Genomic DNA, 18,842 nt, shown 5'->3' on the forward strand with positions numbered 1-18,842 from the left:
AGGAAATATCTTTGGTGGTTTTTATTTTCTGCAGAAATGAGTTCCATAGTCTAGGTGCAGCTGATGTGAAAGCTGCATCACCCACATTTATATCAGTTTCATTGGTTGTGTTTTCATTGTTCTGGTAGAATGTAGATATCCTAGGAGGTCATGGTTGTGGAGGAAGTGGGGATGTTTCAGCTAGGGTGATCCTTTGGAGGGCCTTGAAATGGACTTTGAAAGGCAATAGAGAGCTAGTGTATAAAGTGGACCAGAACACTCTGGCTTATGCTTATCCCTCCCTCTTCACCATCACACAAAGGCAGCGAATATCTCAGAATGAGATCATGACTAGGGCTATACAACTCCTGCTCCTTTTGGTTAATGTGGATTTTGCAAACCAAAGTGGCCATTTAAGTTTGGAGGAGTTTACTATCCTTCAGATTTGTTAGAAATTTACGTTCTACAGAAACCCAGAAAAGGCAAGCAAGCCAGACATAAACTTATGTAATGCTTGTGAGGTTTCATCACCTCCTTCCATTTCTACAATAGCCAGTCTAGCTGGTCTTTGGACTCCCCTTCTCATATGGAGTCCCTTTCACACTAATGCACTACAAACCCTCTGGCTTCAATGCATTCTTGCAGGTGACTTTGTGGCCTGCTCCTTTCCCCACAAGTTTTAAAAGATGCTGCTTGGTGGGCTCCCTGCCCATCTCATCTCTGAAGGTTTCTTTTGATGGGCTCCAGGCATTCTGCTCTTTCACCCCATTCTCCAACATGGGGGTAGAACAGAGTGCTGCTGCCTCTGCAAAATTGGTCTTGGTTCTTTAAAATAACCCCACATTCCATCTCATGGCCTCACCTAATGGCCTCATGGCCTCACCATGAATCTCTCATTCAGATTCAACCACAGGACATACAGTTGTGCAGCAAAACCTGGAACCGAGGCCTTTGCAAAACTTCTGATTCAGCTCTAATTATGACATAGTAAGCTCTTTACAGGTATCCTTTTAGTTCAGCAGCTCTTCAGTTAGTTTCCATTTGTGTGTGCACATATGTGAATGTTCTCAACAATTCATCTCTTCATGGGAAGTGTAATGGCATCATTTGTGATGGCAATTAAAGAGGGAAAGATTCTTGGGTGCACTACAGTAAACTGGTAATCAAAAGCTCCCTAACTTCAAGGGTTTTCTTTTCCAGGGATTTGAGGCTTATGTTAAATAAACCATTAACATGTTTAGGATCTGATTTTTCTGAGCCTGCAAATGTAATTCATCCATGCATTAGTGCCCACAACAAATTGGGGGAGCAAATATTAGTAGATTGAGTTAAGGATCATCTGAATATCAAGCTCAGAGTATTCATTGCCCAGCTCAGAAACTGTAAGAAAGCAAGGGACTTAATGTAACATTATGCATTAAAATTAATCTATTTCCCTATTTGGTTCAGTTTAAAATGCCCAGAAATGTGAACAGGGAAAATATTCACCTCTTCTTCCTGAGGAAGGTAGATTTTTTTTTTCCCTGTAAAGTTTTCCCTTGACTGGTGCTCTTTTTGTGCTGTTGAAATTCTTATGTGACTCATACTTGGCTGTGAAAGTAGAGAATGTTGTTGCCCTAGAGGTTGTGTTACTACTGTTCCAGAAGTCAGAGTAGTCAGGCCATTGCACTTAACACATGTTCAACTGTTTAAGGCACAAACTTTTAACTTACATTGATATCTTAGGGTCTAAAAACAACTCCCCCTCTAGAGCTGAAGGAGACTCTATATTACTCAGTAAGTAGGAACAGCATAGTAGCAGCACAGAGGCCTTCTTTGAAAACTTCAGATTGTGATTACTGCCATTTAATAATAAGGGGGTGCTGTGATCGTGAATATCCCCACACTTGTTTTACTACTTTCAAGTCCTTCTAGGGTGAAGAATATATACAAGATGGCTCAAGTCAGTTTTCCTTTCTCTTTGAATTTCACATAGGAAACTTACCCAGCCTTAAAAATGAAATGGAATCAACGAGATGTGCCTAATTAAACAAGCTAGAACTGTATTCCCAAGAATCAAACCTGTAATTTTCAGCACTACTGCTCCCTTTAATTTACTGTGCTTAAATGTCTCTAAAACGGTGAAGGAAAATCTTCCCAAGTGCGAAAGTATTTATGTTGGAATGTATTATAAAATTCATTAGACTTTGTGGTTCAGCAGGGCACGGAACATACATATATAGATCTCATTAGCTCAACCCACATAATTTACAACTCTATAAGTGCTACCTCCATTTGGTTATCTAAAAATAATCTTATAAAATGAAGAACATTTGTGTTACTGAACCTCTCTATTGGTGTGATAAGTGACGAGGGTTTTTCTTAACCAGTCTTTGGTTCCAATTTATAGACCCATGTTGAATTTGGGAAAAGTCCTTTAAAAATCTCCCCATGTTTTCATGTGGGCAATATGCGTTTGCTAATCTATTGCTAAAGTTCTGCCAGAGATGATGATTTATGAGCAAGGTTAGACTATATCAGAGAGAGGCAACCTATGGCATGCGTGCCAATGGCGGCACGTGAGCTGATTTTCAGTGGCACTCACACTGCCCGGGTCCTGGCCACTGGTCCAGGGGGCTCTGCATTTTAATTTAATTTTAAATGAAGCTTCTTAAACATTTTAAAAACCTTATTTTCTTTACATACAACAATAGTTTAGTTATATATTATAGACTTATAGAAAGAGACCTTCTAAAAACATTAAAATGTATTACTGGCACGTGAAATCTTAAATCAGAGTGAATAAATGAAGACTCGGCACACCACTTCTGAAAGGTTGCTGACCCCTGGACTATATCTGACAATATTGTCTTGGTTAGCATAAATAGCAGGATGTCTAAGCTGATTTCAAGCTCACAAAGTGTAGTTACTTGCTCTCAGTACCTATCCTATTTAATCTAACCTATCCTATCTATCCGTTAGAGAAGTCAAGGATATAACATCGAAATCATTATTGCTCTTAACGGTCAATTACTTTTTTAGTGACTCACATCTCCTGTGTCATACAGTTTGTTGTTTCTTGAGCCACAGCTGGCCTGTTAAATACGCCTCAGAATCCCATTTGAAATACGTTCTTTTTCAATTTCAGCTCATGTCTGTGCATTAGACTTTGTGTCTCAAAAGAAAAAAAATGATTTTGAAAACTTAATATCTCCACATTAGTCCAGTTCTGCATAGCCTAGTTTATCTTGATCGGATTTCCATTTTAAAGTATGCCTGTGACTCCTGAGAAATTGTGAATTATTATTATTTTAGTGCCATTATTTCATTGTATGATTAGTACAATGCCTGACTTCTGCTGAGTGACTGCCTCAATACATACTGTCCAAACAATTTAAATCATTATATGAAATCATTCTTTAATTTTATCATACAATATTTGCTTTATCCTGGTAGGATGAATCCACTGATCCTCTTACGCTACCACTTGGGTACTCATGCATTGACACAGAATAGTTAGCCATAAACTCACCCTAGTAATACTCATATTATAGGAAACATAAATGTCCTTAGATTTGCCTTAAAGCTTCAGACCTGAGCAGTGATCTCAAATTCAGAAGGTATTAATGATTTCTATGTAGCTTACACAGAAGTAAACAAATCTATTCAAATGTAGTGAAAAATATAGAATGTTTTGTATACTTCTGTGTAATAAACGTGACTATACTTGACATTGAGATCAGTGCTCAGATCTGAAACTTCAAGGAAAATCCAGATACATTAACCAAAGTTTATTTATGTCAAGGCAAAACTGTAACATATTTATGCTTCATGCCCATTTCTAAATTAGACAGTATCACTGTTAGTAGTGAAATAACTAGTGAGGATTTTTGGCAAGGAGACATACATGATAAGCAGACATATTGAGTGGGCTAGCGACAACTGTTGAGAACTGTTTTTCTCCAATAAGGATTATGAAATGTTTGCTATGTTACATAATACTTTATGGTCAAAGCTTGTAGAATTCAATAAGGATGAAACCAATAGGGTTATGTAAAAGTTATAAAGTTATTCTGGAAAAACTATACAATTTAATAGAGAATTCTACCCTTGTAATAGATTTGTTTCTCACAATCACTTCTGTTTAAAGTTTAAGCATATACAGTAGGGCTAAATTATATATTTATAATTTGTAATTGGTTAGACTAGAAAAGAATTTGAAGAACTAGCAAAAGACACAAACTGACAACATTTTTTTTAAAAGTACATCAGAAACAAGAGATCTGCCAAACAATTAGTGAGGTTACTGGATGATCGTGGTGCTAGAGGAGCACTCAAGGAAGACAAGGCTGTTGTAGAGAAGCTAAATTAATTCTTTGCATTGGTCTTCACTGCAGATGATGTGAGGGAAATTCCCACACCTGAACCATTCTTTTTAGGTGACAAATGTGAAGAACTGTCACAGAGTGAGCTGTCAGTAGAGGAGGTTTTGGAACAAATAGATAAAATAAACAATAAGTCACGAGGACCAGATGGCAATCATCCAAGAGTTTTTTAAAATAACTCAAATATGAAATTACAGAGCTACTAATTGTGGTATACAACCTATTGTTTAAATCAGCCTTTGTACCAGGTGACTTGAGGTTAGTTAATGTGACATCAATTTTATTAAAAACAAAATGCTCCAGAGGAGATCCTAGCAATTATAGGCCAGTAAACCTAACTTCAGTATCAGGCAAATTGGTTGAAATTATAGTAAACAACAGAATTATCAGACACATAGATGAATGCTATTGTTGAGGAAGAGTCAACACTGCTTTTGTAATGGGAAATCATGCCTCACCAATCTATTATAATTCTTTGATGTAGTCAACAAGCACGTGGACAAGAGAAAGCACTCTTATGGATCATTAACCAATTAAAAGACAGGAAACAAAGGGTAGGAATAAATGATTAGTTTTCATGATGGAGAGAGGTAAATAGCAGGGATCATCAAAAATCTGTACTGGAACCAGCACAATATACTGAAATCAGTTCAACATATTCATAAATGATCTTGAAAATGGGATAAACTATGAGGTGGCAAGTTTGCAGATGATGCAAAGTTAGTCAAGATAGTTGAGTCCAAAGCTGACTTCACAAAACTGGGTCACTGGGAAACAAAATGGCAGCTGAAATTCAATGGCAAGTGCAAAGTAATGCACCCTGGAAAACATACACAATGATGGGGACTAAATTAGCTGTTTCCATTCAAGAAAGAGATCTTGGAGTCATTGTGGATAGTTCTCTGAAAACATTAGCTCACTATACAGCAGCAGTCAAAAAAGCTAATAATGTTGGGAACTAGAAGGAAAGGGATAGATAATAGACAGTAAATATAATGCCACTATATAAATCCATGGTATATCCACATCTTGAATACTGTGTGCAGTTCTGGATGTGCCATCTCAAAAAAGATATATTAGAATTGGAAAAAGTATATAGAAGGGCAACAAAAATAATTAGGGATATGGATCAACTTTCATAGAAGGACAGATTAAAAGGTCTGGGACTGTTCAGCTTAGAAAAGAGATGACTATAGGGGGATATGATAGAGGTCTATAAAATCCTGAATGGTGTGGAGAAAGTAACTAGGGAAGTGCTATTTACCCCATCACTTAACACAACAACCTGGGGCCACCTGATGAAATTAATAGGCAACAGGTTAAAACAAACAAAGGGAAGTACTTCTTCACAAAACACATGGTCAACTTGTGGAACTCATTGCCAGGGAATGTTGTGAAAACCAAAAGTAAAACTGGGTTCAAAACAAAATTGGATAAGTTCATGGAGGATAAGTCCATCAGTGACTATCAGCCAAGATGGTCTGGGATGCAACTTCATGCTCTGGGTGTCCCTAAATCTTTGACTGCCAGAAGCTGGGACTGGATGAAAGGGAATGGGTCACTCAATAATTGCCCTGTTCTGCTCATTCCCTCTGAAGCATCTGACACTGATTGGAAGACAGGATACTGGGCTAAGTGATCCAGCATGACCATTCTGATGTTCTTTAAATGACACCTCACACTACTGTTTAGTGTAGAGTGAGGTGCCACTGGCCACACAGGTGCTCCCAGAGGTAATGTGCTCCAAAGAGGCACAGTTTATTGAACGGGATCCTCAAGTGTGTAAATCATCGTAGTTGAGTTCAGGGAAGCTATGACCATTTATATTAGCTCAGGATATGGACCATGGTCTCCTCAGGCTCCCAGGAGCACAACTGTTGAACCACCCTTAATGAGAGGGCACTGAGCTCCCTCCTCTGACTGCCTGGCTTTATTGCACCTCTCTTCTTCCCCCACCTTTGCCCAGATTTGTGCCTCTAGTGGAACAAAGCATGCAGAATCCTAGTGTTCAGCTGCAGGCTGGGGGTTCAGTGGGAAGACACAGGCAATTTAGCCTTAATCTTGGTCTTTTATAGCAGAATTTATGCTTTTAGTAGAATATAATGTGAACTGATTGAAGTCAATGGGAACTACTATGTGCTTAAAGTTAAGCACATACGTAAACGCTTTGCTGTGAAGGTACCTCATTTGGCATGCATGTGTAATACGATGGCATACCCCTTTAAGTGTCAGGAGGTCTTGGGCCAATCAGCCCTGTTCAGTTAGCTATGCCCTGCTACACCTATTCTGGGTTTTGGACTCAAGCAGAAGGAAGTCCAGCAGTTGGAAGCTAAGAAAAGAAGGCTTTCAGGAGCGTAAGGCAAACAGAGGCCTGTGAAGACTCTAGGAAGAAGGCTTAGGAATGTTCAGCAAAGAGCAGAGAGCAAGCCAAAGGAGTCCTGTTGGGACTGGGTGAAGATATGGAAAGGAGGGTGAAAGCTGAACCCACAACCGGAGACCCTGTTTGAAAATTTAACCCAATACTGAATTTAGATATTTTTGTAATGTAATAAGCATGTCAGAAATATAGACCGTCTAGAAACTGGCCATTCTAGTTTCACAATGCTGAAGAAAATGCAAAACATAAACAGCCTCAAGGTGAAAAGTAAATTACACTTTAAAGTACTTTGTTTTAATAATCAGATTTTCTAGTAACAAAGTTAGATTGTTTTAAATATGTGATTTGCATCCTGCAGACAGTACCCCTTTTACTAAATGTGTAGGGCCTGATTCTTTACTGCTCTGCAGCTTGTGTCTTCATTTACACCAGTGCAAGGTGTGTGTAAAACACTGTTGCTCTGATTTGGTAGAATTTTACACCCACTTCGAATGGTGTAAATAAGGACACAAGCTGAAGGACAATGGTAAATCAGGACCTCAGTGTCACTGGTTATGCACCGAGCTGAAATAGTATAACTGTAACTGCTTCTCCTTTACTGGTCATTCCTTCCAGTAATTGGTCCCATGTGCAGGTATAGATGTCTGATCTTAGCAGGGCCGGTGCAACCATTTAGGCGACCTAGGTGGTCGCCTAGGGCACTTGGGTTTGGGGGGTGCCATTTTCTTCAGCAGCGACCGTGGCGGCTGGCTCTTCGGCCGCCTCGGTTGCCACCGGCATTTAGGCAGAGAGCTGGGGCAGGGGAGCACGGGGAGGGCCGCCTGCAGCAAGTAAGGGGGGGGGCGGCGGCACGCAGGGGAACTCCCTACCCCAGCTCACCTCTGCCCTGCCTCCTCCCCAAGCACGCCATTGCTGCTTCACTTCTCCCGCCTCCCACGCTTGTGGCGCCAATCAGCTTAGGAGAAGTGAAGCAGCGACGGCGTGCTCAGGGAGGAAGCGGGGCAGGGATGATCTGGGGTGGGGAGGTGCCGCAAGGGGGGCGCCTCAGGGCGGAGAGGGGGAGCTGCCACGGGGGGAGGGGAGTGCCTCGGGGTGGGGGAGGGCACAAGGTGGAAGTTTCGCCTAGGGCACGAAACGTCCTTGCACTGGCCTTGGATCTTAGCTCAACTATATCAGTGGTTCCCACAGTGATAAGAGCTGTATGACTTAACTGCTAGAATACATTTTATATGTACTTGGAGCATGAGATTCACTCTGGGCCCTTCTATATTGTCAGAAACTTTAGTGGTAAATGAAGACATACAGACTCTGATTCCATTGTTGACATTTTTTACCCCAGTGTGACTCTGTTGTTTTCAGTGGATTTATCTGATTTACACCGGAGTGAAAGAGGAGATTTTAGGAGCGCAGTGACTATCCATAAAGCATAGGCGCTCTATGGAGCTGTATGTATTAGTGCTTGGCTTGGGCTATGAATGGCCTGCCAACTGTATAATGGAAGTCAATTTTGGAGATTATTATTATTTTAAGGAAAATTATAGGATGAAATTTAGACCGTGTGAAAGTGAGCACAGGAGTTACACTTGCTTATACCAGGGTTGAACTTGGCCCACAGAAGATAAATATTTGATGTTGGTTCAGTTCCTACTCCGCTACTGTCTTCCTGTGATCTTTGCCAAGTCATGTAATTTCTCTGTGCCTCAATTCTTCAAGTATAAACTGGGGCTAATAATATTCCCTTTCTCTTTGTCTATCTTTTCTGTTTAAGGACAGTCTGTTCCTATGTGTGTGGGAAGTGCCTAGCATAACAGGCCTTGATCTGTGCTCCTGTAATACAAATAATAAGAAAAAAGACTTCATTCATGCCTAACACATTCCCAAATACCGTGCATTAGCCCCACCATGATACTCAACCACACCAACTTACAACACTGCTCTAGCATGCTCACTTTAAATTCAGCAATACACTTCAAAGAATTTAAAACTCATGCTACAACACACAACTCTTATCACAGTCTTCGCATCTTCACATATCATATGCCAGACAGAAAAGGAATACAAATTTAATTACATATTCAAAATGGTTTCTTGTCAAATACACAAATGACTTTTGATCAGAGGGTGACAATATTGTTGCATTGAATGTAGTGGGCTTGATGGTATTAGTATGCTAGTGTGATTAATTATAGTATTGGGCTAGCATCTGGGGACTAGTATTGTGTTAGGTCTGAATATTGCATTATGATTTCCTAGCTGTTTGGTATCTGTGTTCTTGCAAGTAAATATACTTGAGCTTCTGAAGTTTTTTGTGGGAGAGTGTGATGAGGTGTGCTCCCATACTAGCCCTGCAAGAGCTCAATTAGGCCAGGTGGGCCCAATCAGCGAATTAGGCTGAAAACAGGAGAGCTTTAGGTGGGAGACAGTTAATTAGATAGAAGCTCACCTGTGAGGGACAAGCAGGGCTTCTACAAAAGCCAGAAGGCTGGCAATAGGAGGGGTGGCTGGTAAAGGCTGCAGTTACTCCCTGGGAAGAAGTGTTTAGGGGCTGCAGAGTGGAGTTGCCTAAAGTTACTCCCTGTGAGAAGGGAGTGAAGAGGCTAGCAAACCCAGAGGAGTGGGGAAGGCCAGGAGATATGGAAGCAGCTCAGGGAAAGGCTACAAGGTGTATAGAATGGATCTTGACTGCTATGAGGAGGGTCACTGAGCCAGAACCTGGAGGGTGGGCCTGGGTTTCCCAGCCAGCTGCTACAGGAGTGGCACTGTGAGGCAATGAAGCAGAAAGGCACCTGAGACTGCTGGAGGTCAGGAACCTTTATATCTCCCTCCCACACCCAGGGGAAACCACAACAATAGTGACCTTGCCAGAGGCCTGAGTCAAAAAGAACACAGCTGTGGTTCCTGAGAGTGTGAGAGAGGGGACTACAGAGAAGAAACTGACCAGGTATAATTGCTGGAAAGGGTGTTGTCCTGTCTGAGCTAATCCCCAGAACCTCCAGCAGGGAGTAGAGCAAACTCGTCACAGGGAGTTTGCTAGTTTTTAAAACAATTTATTGAGATATTAAGAGCTGAGCACCTACGGCTGAAGAACAAGGCTAGCCTAGTTGTGGGATATGAAACTGGTGTAATGATTATATCACCATTTATAACTTTGCATGAGTTAGCTTTAACGAGTGCTCCAGCTACTACTTTGTGCCATTCAAAGCTTTTCAGATGAAGTGGCAGTGTCGTGAAAAGGTTTTGGTTTCTGAAGGTAAAAAAGTTGAGTATTTAAAGCTTTCCCCTCTGTGAAGCTAATAATTTAAGCAGAGCTGATATTGTTTCACTGGCTCCTTAGTGTCCCTTGCCCCACTCCCTGGCAAGCACCATCCCTGAAGCCCTCAGCTAGTCTTCACCGGCTGTTTTAAGTCATAACCACTGCTCTGCCTGTTCCCCATCCACACACCCCCACTCCCTGTCCCCGACTGCCCCCGGATTCATTCTTGATTGCCCCCCCCATCCAACCACCCCTTCTCCCTGTCCCCTGACTGCCCATGGACCCCCTGCCCCTGACTGCTCTCTACTGCCCCATCCACCCCGCTCCTTCCTGACTGCCCCCCAGGGACCCCTGCCCCCATTCAACCCCCTATTCCCTCCCAGCCACCCTGACCCCTATTCACACCCCCTCCCTAACTCCCCTGACCCCTTACTGCACTGTCTGGAGCACTGGTGGCTGGCAGTGCTACAGCCATACCGCCTGGCTGGAGCTGGGCTCTGGAGCTGTGCTGTCCCAGGAGCTTGGAGCTCTCAGCCCTGCTGCCCAGAGCATTGCACCGGTGGTGGAGTGAGCTGAGGCTGCGGGGGAGGGTCCGGGGGCTAGCCTCCCGGGCCAGGAGCTTGGGTGCTGGGCAGGATGGTCCTGCAGGCTGTAGTTTACCCACCTCTGGTCTACATAGTAATATTTATTTAAAAAAGCCACCACATTACAGTTTCATGGGTTTTGGAAGGTCTAGTTTAAGTTCAGCTACTGTTCCAGTGAAAATGTTTTGGGGTTGGAGTCTAAAGCCAAGACTCTCAAAGCCCTTTTATGGGCAAAGCCCTTTTATGAGTCTAAAGCCAAGAAGTTCTGGTAAGGTGGGACCCATCAAGGTTGAAGGACAGGCAGGGGGGTTTGGAACAGGATATTAGTAAAGGGGGAAGTCTTGGTCAAAAGAAGCCCCCACCCTTAAAAGGATCTGCGAGATAGATAATCCTTTCCCACATCTGTGAAGTGGTCACCTGTGCAGCTCAGTCTCTTAGGAAAAAGAGAGGAATCCAAACTGGATATTAAAAAAAATTACTAATTAGAGACATTGAAAAAGGACTTGCTTTATTTTTTTTAAATATTACATAGAATGGCTTCTAAAATGTCTCTTTCACAATTGCCAGGGGGTCTAATTGGTGAAGGGTGTTCACTGCCATGAATATGTATGTAGCCAATCAGCTCATAAATATCCAGTTATACTGTAATCTAATCCAGCACTCCAGGCATAATCACAATATAGTACCCAGTGGCTCTCCTTCAAATGTCTCATCAGTAAGGGGTGAGTTTAGGGACCTTCACAATAGCTACCAGGCAGGAAAGGGTTCTTGAAGAATGGTTCATAAATAAAAACTCTCAGCACCTATATAGAGTGAGTTCCTTTCCTGTTAGTAATGAGCTGTTGAGACAACTTGTTTTATTCTGCTCTGGAAAGCAAATCAAGCCACATCACAGAAAGGGATTATTAGCGACAGCCACACCATAGAATGTGCGATAGCCTATCAGGTGGTTACAGCCACTACTTAAAGCAACCTGACAGGTGTTCTGAGGGTCTGTCTCATTGTTTTCTCTGACTGACTCTCAAGTGCTAACTTGCTAAATCCTACACAGGACAGCCTCTTTTATCCTTAAGGTATCCCAAAGCATTTTTAAAGAGTTAAATACTGGGAGTGCAGTGGCCATGGGGAAAACACAGCAACCATTATAGTACCTATTTTATGGATTAAGGCAGTGTGGCCCAGTTCACCAGGATTAATTCCTTCTAGTTATTTTGGAAAGAATGATGGAGTCCTTAACTTCCATTTAGATAACAACTGGAGATGAGCAGAAGAGTCCTAGTTTTAAAGACTCATCTGAAAGATAATACTTCTACCAGGGCAATAGAACTGTCTAAATCCCTCATGCTGTATAGCAGGCCAGCAGGGGCATTATAAATCCAAGTTCTTGTGAGGACTTCAACATGCAATGCCCTCTTGGCCCAGAATCAAGATTGGTGTCAGCTGAGCCATAGTGCTGTTGAATCTGAGATAATGTTATTGAGAAAATACTTAGAATATACTGTATCAGCACTTCCAGGTGCTGTGGTACTACTGAGAATCTTAATCTTGAAGAAGCATGGGGAAAGAGGAAACCGCTTGAAAGTCGTTCCTTATTTGACAATAACGTGTCTGTGGTGTGTCTGGTGTGGTTTTTTTTTGGAGTAATATCAGTTAACCACAGTTCATTCTGACTAGTTCAGTGCTCCGAATCTGTTATTTGATAGTCCATAGTACCATTAACGACAACTGCCAATATTTTGAGATAATGTAAATGAGATCATATCTCTAGGCAGCATACTGTATGTTTTGAATGTCTTGCCATCCATACACAAAGGAAAATTTACACATAGTTAAGTCTAATTTTGAAATGCGTAGGTTGGAAATCTTTTGGGGGATGGCCATGACTCTTTTGTAGACGTACAGTATATACTGTAAAAAGAACAGGAGTACTTGTGGCACCTTAGAGACTAACAAATTTAGCCCACGAAAGCTTATGCTCAAATAAATTTGTTAGTCTCTAAGGTGCCACAAGTACTCCTGTTCTTTTTGCGGATACAGACTAACACGGCTGCTACTCTGAAACCTGTCAGTATGTACTGTGTGTGTCTAGCTCACCATCTGGTTAAATTGGTGAAGTTCCATTGACTTCAATGGGGCTATGGTGATTTACATTAGCTGAGGAGATTTGGTCCCAAAACTTTGGCTAGGAAAATTGCTTTGGCCAAGCAATAGTTGGGTTTCTTTTGAAGATTTAAAGGATATTTTTTTCTGCAAAGATTGAAGACAATTGATCAAATGGTGTTGAGTGACAGGTCATTAAGAATTTACAGTGGTTTGATATATATATATGTATGTATGTATGTCTGTTTGGGTCCTTCTAGCTCAAAAAATTCCTTATTGCTAACCCTTCCAACTTTATCATTAGATCTCATTGAAAGGTAGTCTATAGGCTGTATTTGAAGAAAACAGGCCGTAATTCAGTAAAGTTATTATTGTTTTATCAATTTTAATAGTCATAGTGTATAAGCAAGTTACCCGTGAGTGGATAATTGCAGTTGAGAGAGCCTAAAGTCTTTCTCAAAAGAACAGGAGTACTTGTGGCACCTTAGAGACTAACAAATTTATTTCAGCATAAGCTTTCGTGGGCTACAGCTCACTTCTTCGTATGCATAGAATGGAACACACAGACAGGAAATATTTATACATACAGAGAACATGAAAAGGTGGAAGTATGCATACCAACAGGAAGAGTCTAATTAATTGAGATGAGCTATCGTCAGCAGGAGAAAAAAAACCTTTGAAGTGATAATTGAGATGACCCATAGAAGGTGTGAGGAGAACTTAACATAGGGAAATAGATTCAATTAGTGTAATGACCCAACCATTCCCAGTCTCTGTTTAAGCCTAAATTTGTTTCTAATTTGCATATTAATTCGAGTTCAGCAGACTCTCTTCGGAGTCTATTTTTGAAGTTTTTTTTGTTGCAAAATTGCCACCTTCAAGTCTGTCACTGAGTGGTTAGAGAGGTTGAAGTGTTCTCCCACTTTTTTTTCCATGGAAGGGGATGATTTCCCTCATTCTCCCAGGAATTTGACTGATTAGTCATAACCCCTCATCCTGTGATCTAATCTTTGGACTGTCAGTGTTAAATGTAAGCACAGCGTTTGCCACCCCAAATTTCAAACTAATCTTCTAAAAAATTCAAATTCACATCAAATAATGCTTTTATCTCTCTGTTCTAAACTCTACAGCCCAAATTATGCTTAAAACAAATATAAATTATTTAGAAAAGGTTTGTTTTGCTACATCATCGGAATACTTCTTGGGCTATTTACCCTAGCATGGAGTCTGCATTAATGTTTTCTTTATAAGTAATATGAGGCAGTGCAACTGAACCACACAGATATTTTAATATTGGGGGTGCACAGAGAAAAGCTGATAAATGGCCACGATCATGTTGAATCCAATCTGAATTCATCATATTGAATGATAATAATGAAAACATGAAAATGGTAGTCATTGGCAGATGTTACAACAGTGGTAAATAGCTGCTGTTAAATGTACTCCTAAATATTGTACTGGCACTTCATCTCCCAAAGAAAAATTAAAATCCCACTGCAATAGTAATAAAAAAGCTCCCTATTTGGGTAAGAAAGAACAATCTCCATCTTACTAAGGCTCTTTGCTCTGTTCAGGGAGCTCTTGCATCTTGGTGGTGACCATGAGATTTGTAGTAAAGCTTCTCCTGGAACAATGTTTTGTTAGCTTCCACAAATGTAAACAATTCCAGTCACTCATTCTGTTATGCATAGGCCGTCCAGAAGGTTTTGGATATGACCAGTGAGATAATTTTGGGGACAGGCAGCAGGAGTTGAGTTGCCCCAAATGTGATTCTCTTTACATAAAAATTGTGTGCTTCAGGGTAGCTCTAGTTCTTTCAGCCCCTCTGCAAAAATTGAACTGAATTCTTTGTTCCTTTCAGCCCTTGCAATTTGTTTATGCTTTCAAACTGTTCTTCACAAAGAAAATGCCTAGAAACTTTAAAAAGAAAGAAACCAACATTTTTCATTACTCACTCAGTTTTCCAAGTTGTTGGGGTTGAGTGGTGAAGGCACTCAAAAGTTAGGTCTAAGCTAGGGCTGTAAAGCGATTAAAAAATTGTGATTAATCGGACTGTTAATAAAATACCATTTAAATATTTTTTATTTCTACATTTTCAAATATATTTCAATTGTAACACAGAATACAAAGTATACAGTGCTGACTTTATATTTATTTTTAATACAAATATTTGCACTGTAAAAAACAAAAGAAATAGTATATTTCAATTCACCTAATCCAAGTACCGTAGTGTGAGCTCTTTACCATGAAAGTTGAACTTACAAATGTCGAATTATGTACAAAAAATAACTGCATTCAAAAATAAAACAATGTAAAACTTTTGAGCCTACAAGTCCACTCAGTGCTACTTCAGCCAATCACTCAGACAAAGAGTTTGGTTACAATTTGCAGGAGATAATGCTGCCCACTTCTTATTAACAGGTGTTCTCGTGGCACTGTTGTAGCTGGTGTCAAAAGATATTTACATGCCAGATGCGCTAAACATTCGTATGTCCCTTCATGATTCAACCACCATTCCAGAGGATATGCATCCATGCTGATGACGGGTTCTGCTTGATAACAATCCATCTGAATCAAATGCCACCAGCAGAAGGTTGATGTTTCGGGTTCTGCAGTTTCCTCATTGGAGTGTTGCTTTTTAAGACTTCTGAAAGCATGCTCCACACCTCGTCCCTCTCAGATTTTGGACGGCACTTCAGATTCTTAAATCTTGGGTCGAGTGCTGTAGCTATTTTTAGGAATCTTCTTTGCATTTTGTCAAATCTGCAGTGACAGTGTTCGTAAATCAAAAAACGTGCTGGGTCATCATCCGAGACTGCTATAACATGAAATATATGGCAGAATTCTGTTAAAACAGAGCAGGGACATACAGTTCTCCCCCAAGGAGTTCAGTCACAAATTTAATTAACCCACTATTTTTTTTTAAGAACATCATCAGCATGGAAGCATGTCCTCCAGAATGGTGGCTGAAGCATGAAGGGGCATATGAATGTTTAGCATATCTGGCATGTAAATACCTTGCAATGCCAGCTACAAAAGTGCCAAGCGAACGTCTGTTCTCACTTTCTGGTGACATTGTAAATAAGAAGCAAGCAGCAGTATCTCCCGTAAATGTAAACAAACGTGTTTGTCTTAGCGATTGCCTGAACAGGAAGTAGGACTGAGTGGACTCGTAGGCTCTACTGTTTTGTTTTTGAGTGCAGTTATGTAACAAAAAAAAATCTACATTTGTAAGTTACACTTTCATGACGGAGATTGCACCACAGTACTTGTATGAGGTGAATTGAAAAATACTACTTTTTGTTTATCATTTTTACAGTGCAAATAGTCATAATAAAAATATTAAGTGAGCACTGCACTTTATATTCTGTGTTGTAATAGAAATCAGTATATTTGAAAATGTAGAAAAACATCAAATATTTAATAAATTTTAATTGGTATTCAATTGTTTAACAGTGTGATTAATTTTTTAAATTGCAGTTAATTTTTTTCAGTTAATCGCGTGAGTTAACTGTGATTAATCGACAGCCCTAGTCTAGGTACAGGTAAAAAGACCCCGTGTCCAACTCCACTCTGGAGAGTCTCAGGACTAATGGGGAAGAAGATGAGGAATGGAAGAGCAAAGTGAAGTGGGAGAATAAGTAAGTCCAGAGTTGCAGAAAAATAAATTGAGAGATTCAAAGACCAGGAGGGTAACTTCTGATTTTCAAGGTGCATGGCCCAGCTTCTTGCAGTGAGAGGAGCCATGCTGCAGTGTTCTGGACTCCTCCCTGTAGTTTAGAAAGCACAGTAATTTAACAAGATAATTTTAAAGGAAATGTCAATAGCAGTGACAGGAAGTGATTAAAGCCTGAATAAGGATTTTAGCAGAAACAAGGCCCAAGGTATGGATGAATTTTGGCATCTTTGCTGCTGCTTCTCTTTCAGTGCTGATGGTTACTTATGCTCAGCACCTCTCTTCGTGCTGGGCACGGCAAACTATTGCTTCTACATCTGGTGCCTCTGATAGATCTGGCCAGCTGGCAGGGAAAATACCTCTTCATGGGATGAATGATCCTGTCCCCCTGGAGACTGCATGTGCATGCTGCATCTGCTGACCCAGTGAACAAGGGGCATTCTGTGACTCTCCTCTCAAGCTTGCAATGCTCCTGGCATGGAACACTGGGAAGACTCATCAGGCTATCCCAGGCCACTGATTTGCCAAGAGCAGTATTGTAAACTCCTCTCTTTGAAGTCTGATAAACTAGGGGTGTTTGCAGAATGGGGAAGTGTCGGCATTAAGAGGTCATGTCTCCAGGCCTTGACTGTATAAGTATCAAAGGCTACCTTTAAAGTTGCTGCTAATCTGTCACATAGTAATGAGATGCACAGTAAACCAGAAACCCTTTGATTTCTTCATTAGTAAGATTGTCTGCATGCATGTCAGTCTTGTTTTCCTGGCCCTAGCCTTAAGCTTTATACAGCTATTGATTTTGCTTGATGTTACAACATTAATGCTTATTCAGGTAAATATATTTGATGTTTTCACAACACACACTCGCAATTCATTAAGGAATGTGATGGGTTCCTGGGTACTAGTAATTATTTTAATTCTAGCAAACACAATTCCTGACAGGCAGCGGATTAGATATTCACAGCTAGTCCCTCATTCCTTTACAGCAACTCCCCCTTTTATTCACTACAACCAGCATTAGTATTCAAAAACAGAAACAAGCTGGGTGAAAGCTACCTAAATATTTATGGAATACTGCAGGGGTCAGAGTAACCAGGGCGGCAAATGAAATTAAAGATTTACACCATGAAACAAACTGGCTTATCAATCAGTCTTTGCCAAGTTGCCTATGCTGCTTGAAGAAAAAAAGGTTTTCTATGAAAAGTAGCTTCATGGATTTCAGCATGAAATTTTAATCCATGGCTTCACATCAATATCTGCATTATTTTTCCGAGCAGTTGAGTGGGTGGCAAAGGACATTGCATTGTAGACAAAGCTTAGATGTTGCCTAACCTGATATCATAACAATAATACTTTGCACTACAGTAACAGCTTTCATCTGAAGATATCAAAGCATTTTACAAACTTTAGTTAAAATCACAACAGTCCTACAAGGTAAAGCCCTAAATGGGGAAACCAAGGCACAACAAGGCAGTGGCTTGCTCAAATTCAGAGAGAGAGAGTGAGTGTGAGTCGGGAATAGAACCTGAGAGCAGGGCAAACTTCTGTCACGAAACCAGACAAACTTGAGTCTAGAATGATAGGCTCAGTGAGGATCTCATGGTGAGTTTTGAACTATTATGATTTTTGGGGGGCTCTGGTGCCTAAGTAATTGAGTCAGCTTCTCTAAATGCTGGGTGACATTCTTTCATTCGCTTATGCATGATAGAATATAAATTCTGGGCGGAAAGCCCTCCACTGTTTAAAAGGATACCTCTGCGCACACATTTTCAATAGTCTTATGAAAAGGCAATAATTTTACAGTACCTTTTTGTCCTAAGAGATTGAAAAAATAATCCAGTGGAAAAAAACATGACAGTTTAGTGGGAGAGGAAGTTCTGCATTTCTCTACAAAATTGTAAAAGTTTGCCCTGGGTGAAATGTGTATATTCACACACTATCACCTTTTACTTTGTGAAGAACTGATTTAAAATGTTGGTTCTAGTGCTTAACAGAATGACTGCACAATCGGGCATAAACACATGTCCTGGTTGGAAGACAAGAGCTGTATGACTGTGGCTCTAATTAAGTAGGTGTGTCTGCGTTTTCTCATGTGTCTTGAGATGGACTGAAACAAAGCCCCAGGAATGGAACACTCCCAAACTTTCTAGTTTTTGCTTAGTGCAGTGTGAAGTATTTTAATTAAATCAGAATTTTAAAAGAATAAGTACAAAATAAAAACAAAACTAGGATATTTTACTACAGTGGAGTGATGAATAAAAATTGTATTTAAAAAATGCATGTAGAAGTGCACATGCACACCAATCTATTAAAATACTTGAGGATATTTTAGATCCTTGAGTGTTTGGTTTAGCCTATCTTCAAGTTAGACCAAGACACGAAAGAACAATTGAATATCCCTCCAATCATAATCCTTGTGGTAACATTCATGTTTCCTAGGTACTGCCGATGTTTACGCAGGGTTGGACAGCAACCCTCTTGTCCCACACTTTCAGAACCAGCATTTTAAATT

General features: G+C 40.5%; 1 protein-coding gene across 15 annotated transcripts in view; it reads left to right on the forward strand.

Moving 5' to 3' along the window:
* Window positions 1-18,842, forward strand: part of GRID1 (glutamate ionotropic receptor delta type subunit 1) — an 845,000-nt gene that overhangs the window by 244,904 nt on the left and 581,254 nt on the right. Inside the window, exon 1 of one of the 15 annotated variants that reach the window (XM_045025233.1) lies at window positions 9,230-9,661. The exons of 12 other annotated variants lie outside the window; for them this stretch is intronic. Coding sequence is in view for 1 of the 3 variants with exons in the window: in XM_045025232.1 (XP_044881167.1) it covers window positions 9,931-9,970 (40 nt within the window). In the remaining 2 variants the exon portion in view is untranslated. Of the gene's footprint in view, window positions 1-9,229; window positions 9,662-9,686; window positions 9,971-18,842 lie in introns of those variants that run through there. 2 more of the 15 variants (XM_045025234.1, XM_045025232.1) reach the window with 2 other exon arrangements.

Source organism: Mauremys mutica, chromosome 7 (assembly GCF_020497125.1).
Source record: "Mauremys mutica isolate MM-2020 ecotype Southern chromosome 7, ASM2049712v1, whole genome shotgun sequence".
NCBI classification, from domain to species: domain Eukaryota; kingdom Metazoa; phylum Chordata; order Testudines; family Geoemydidae; genus Mauremys; species Mauremys mutica.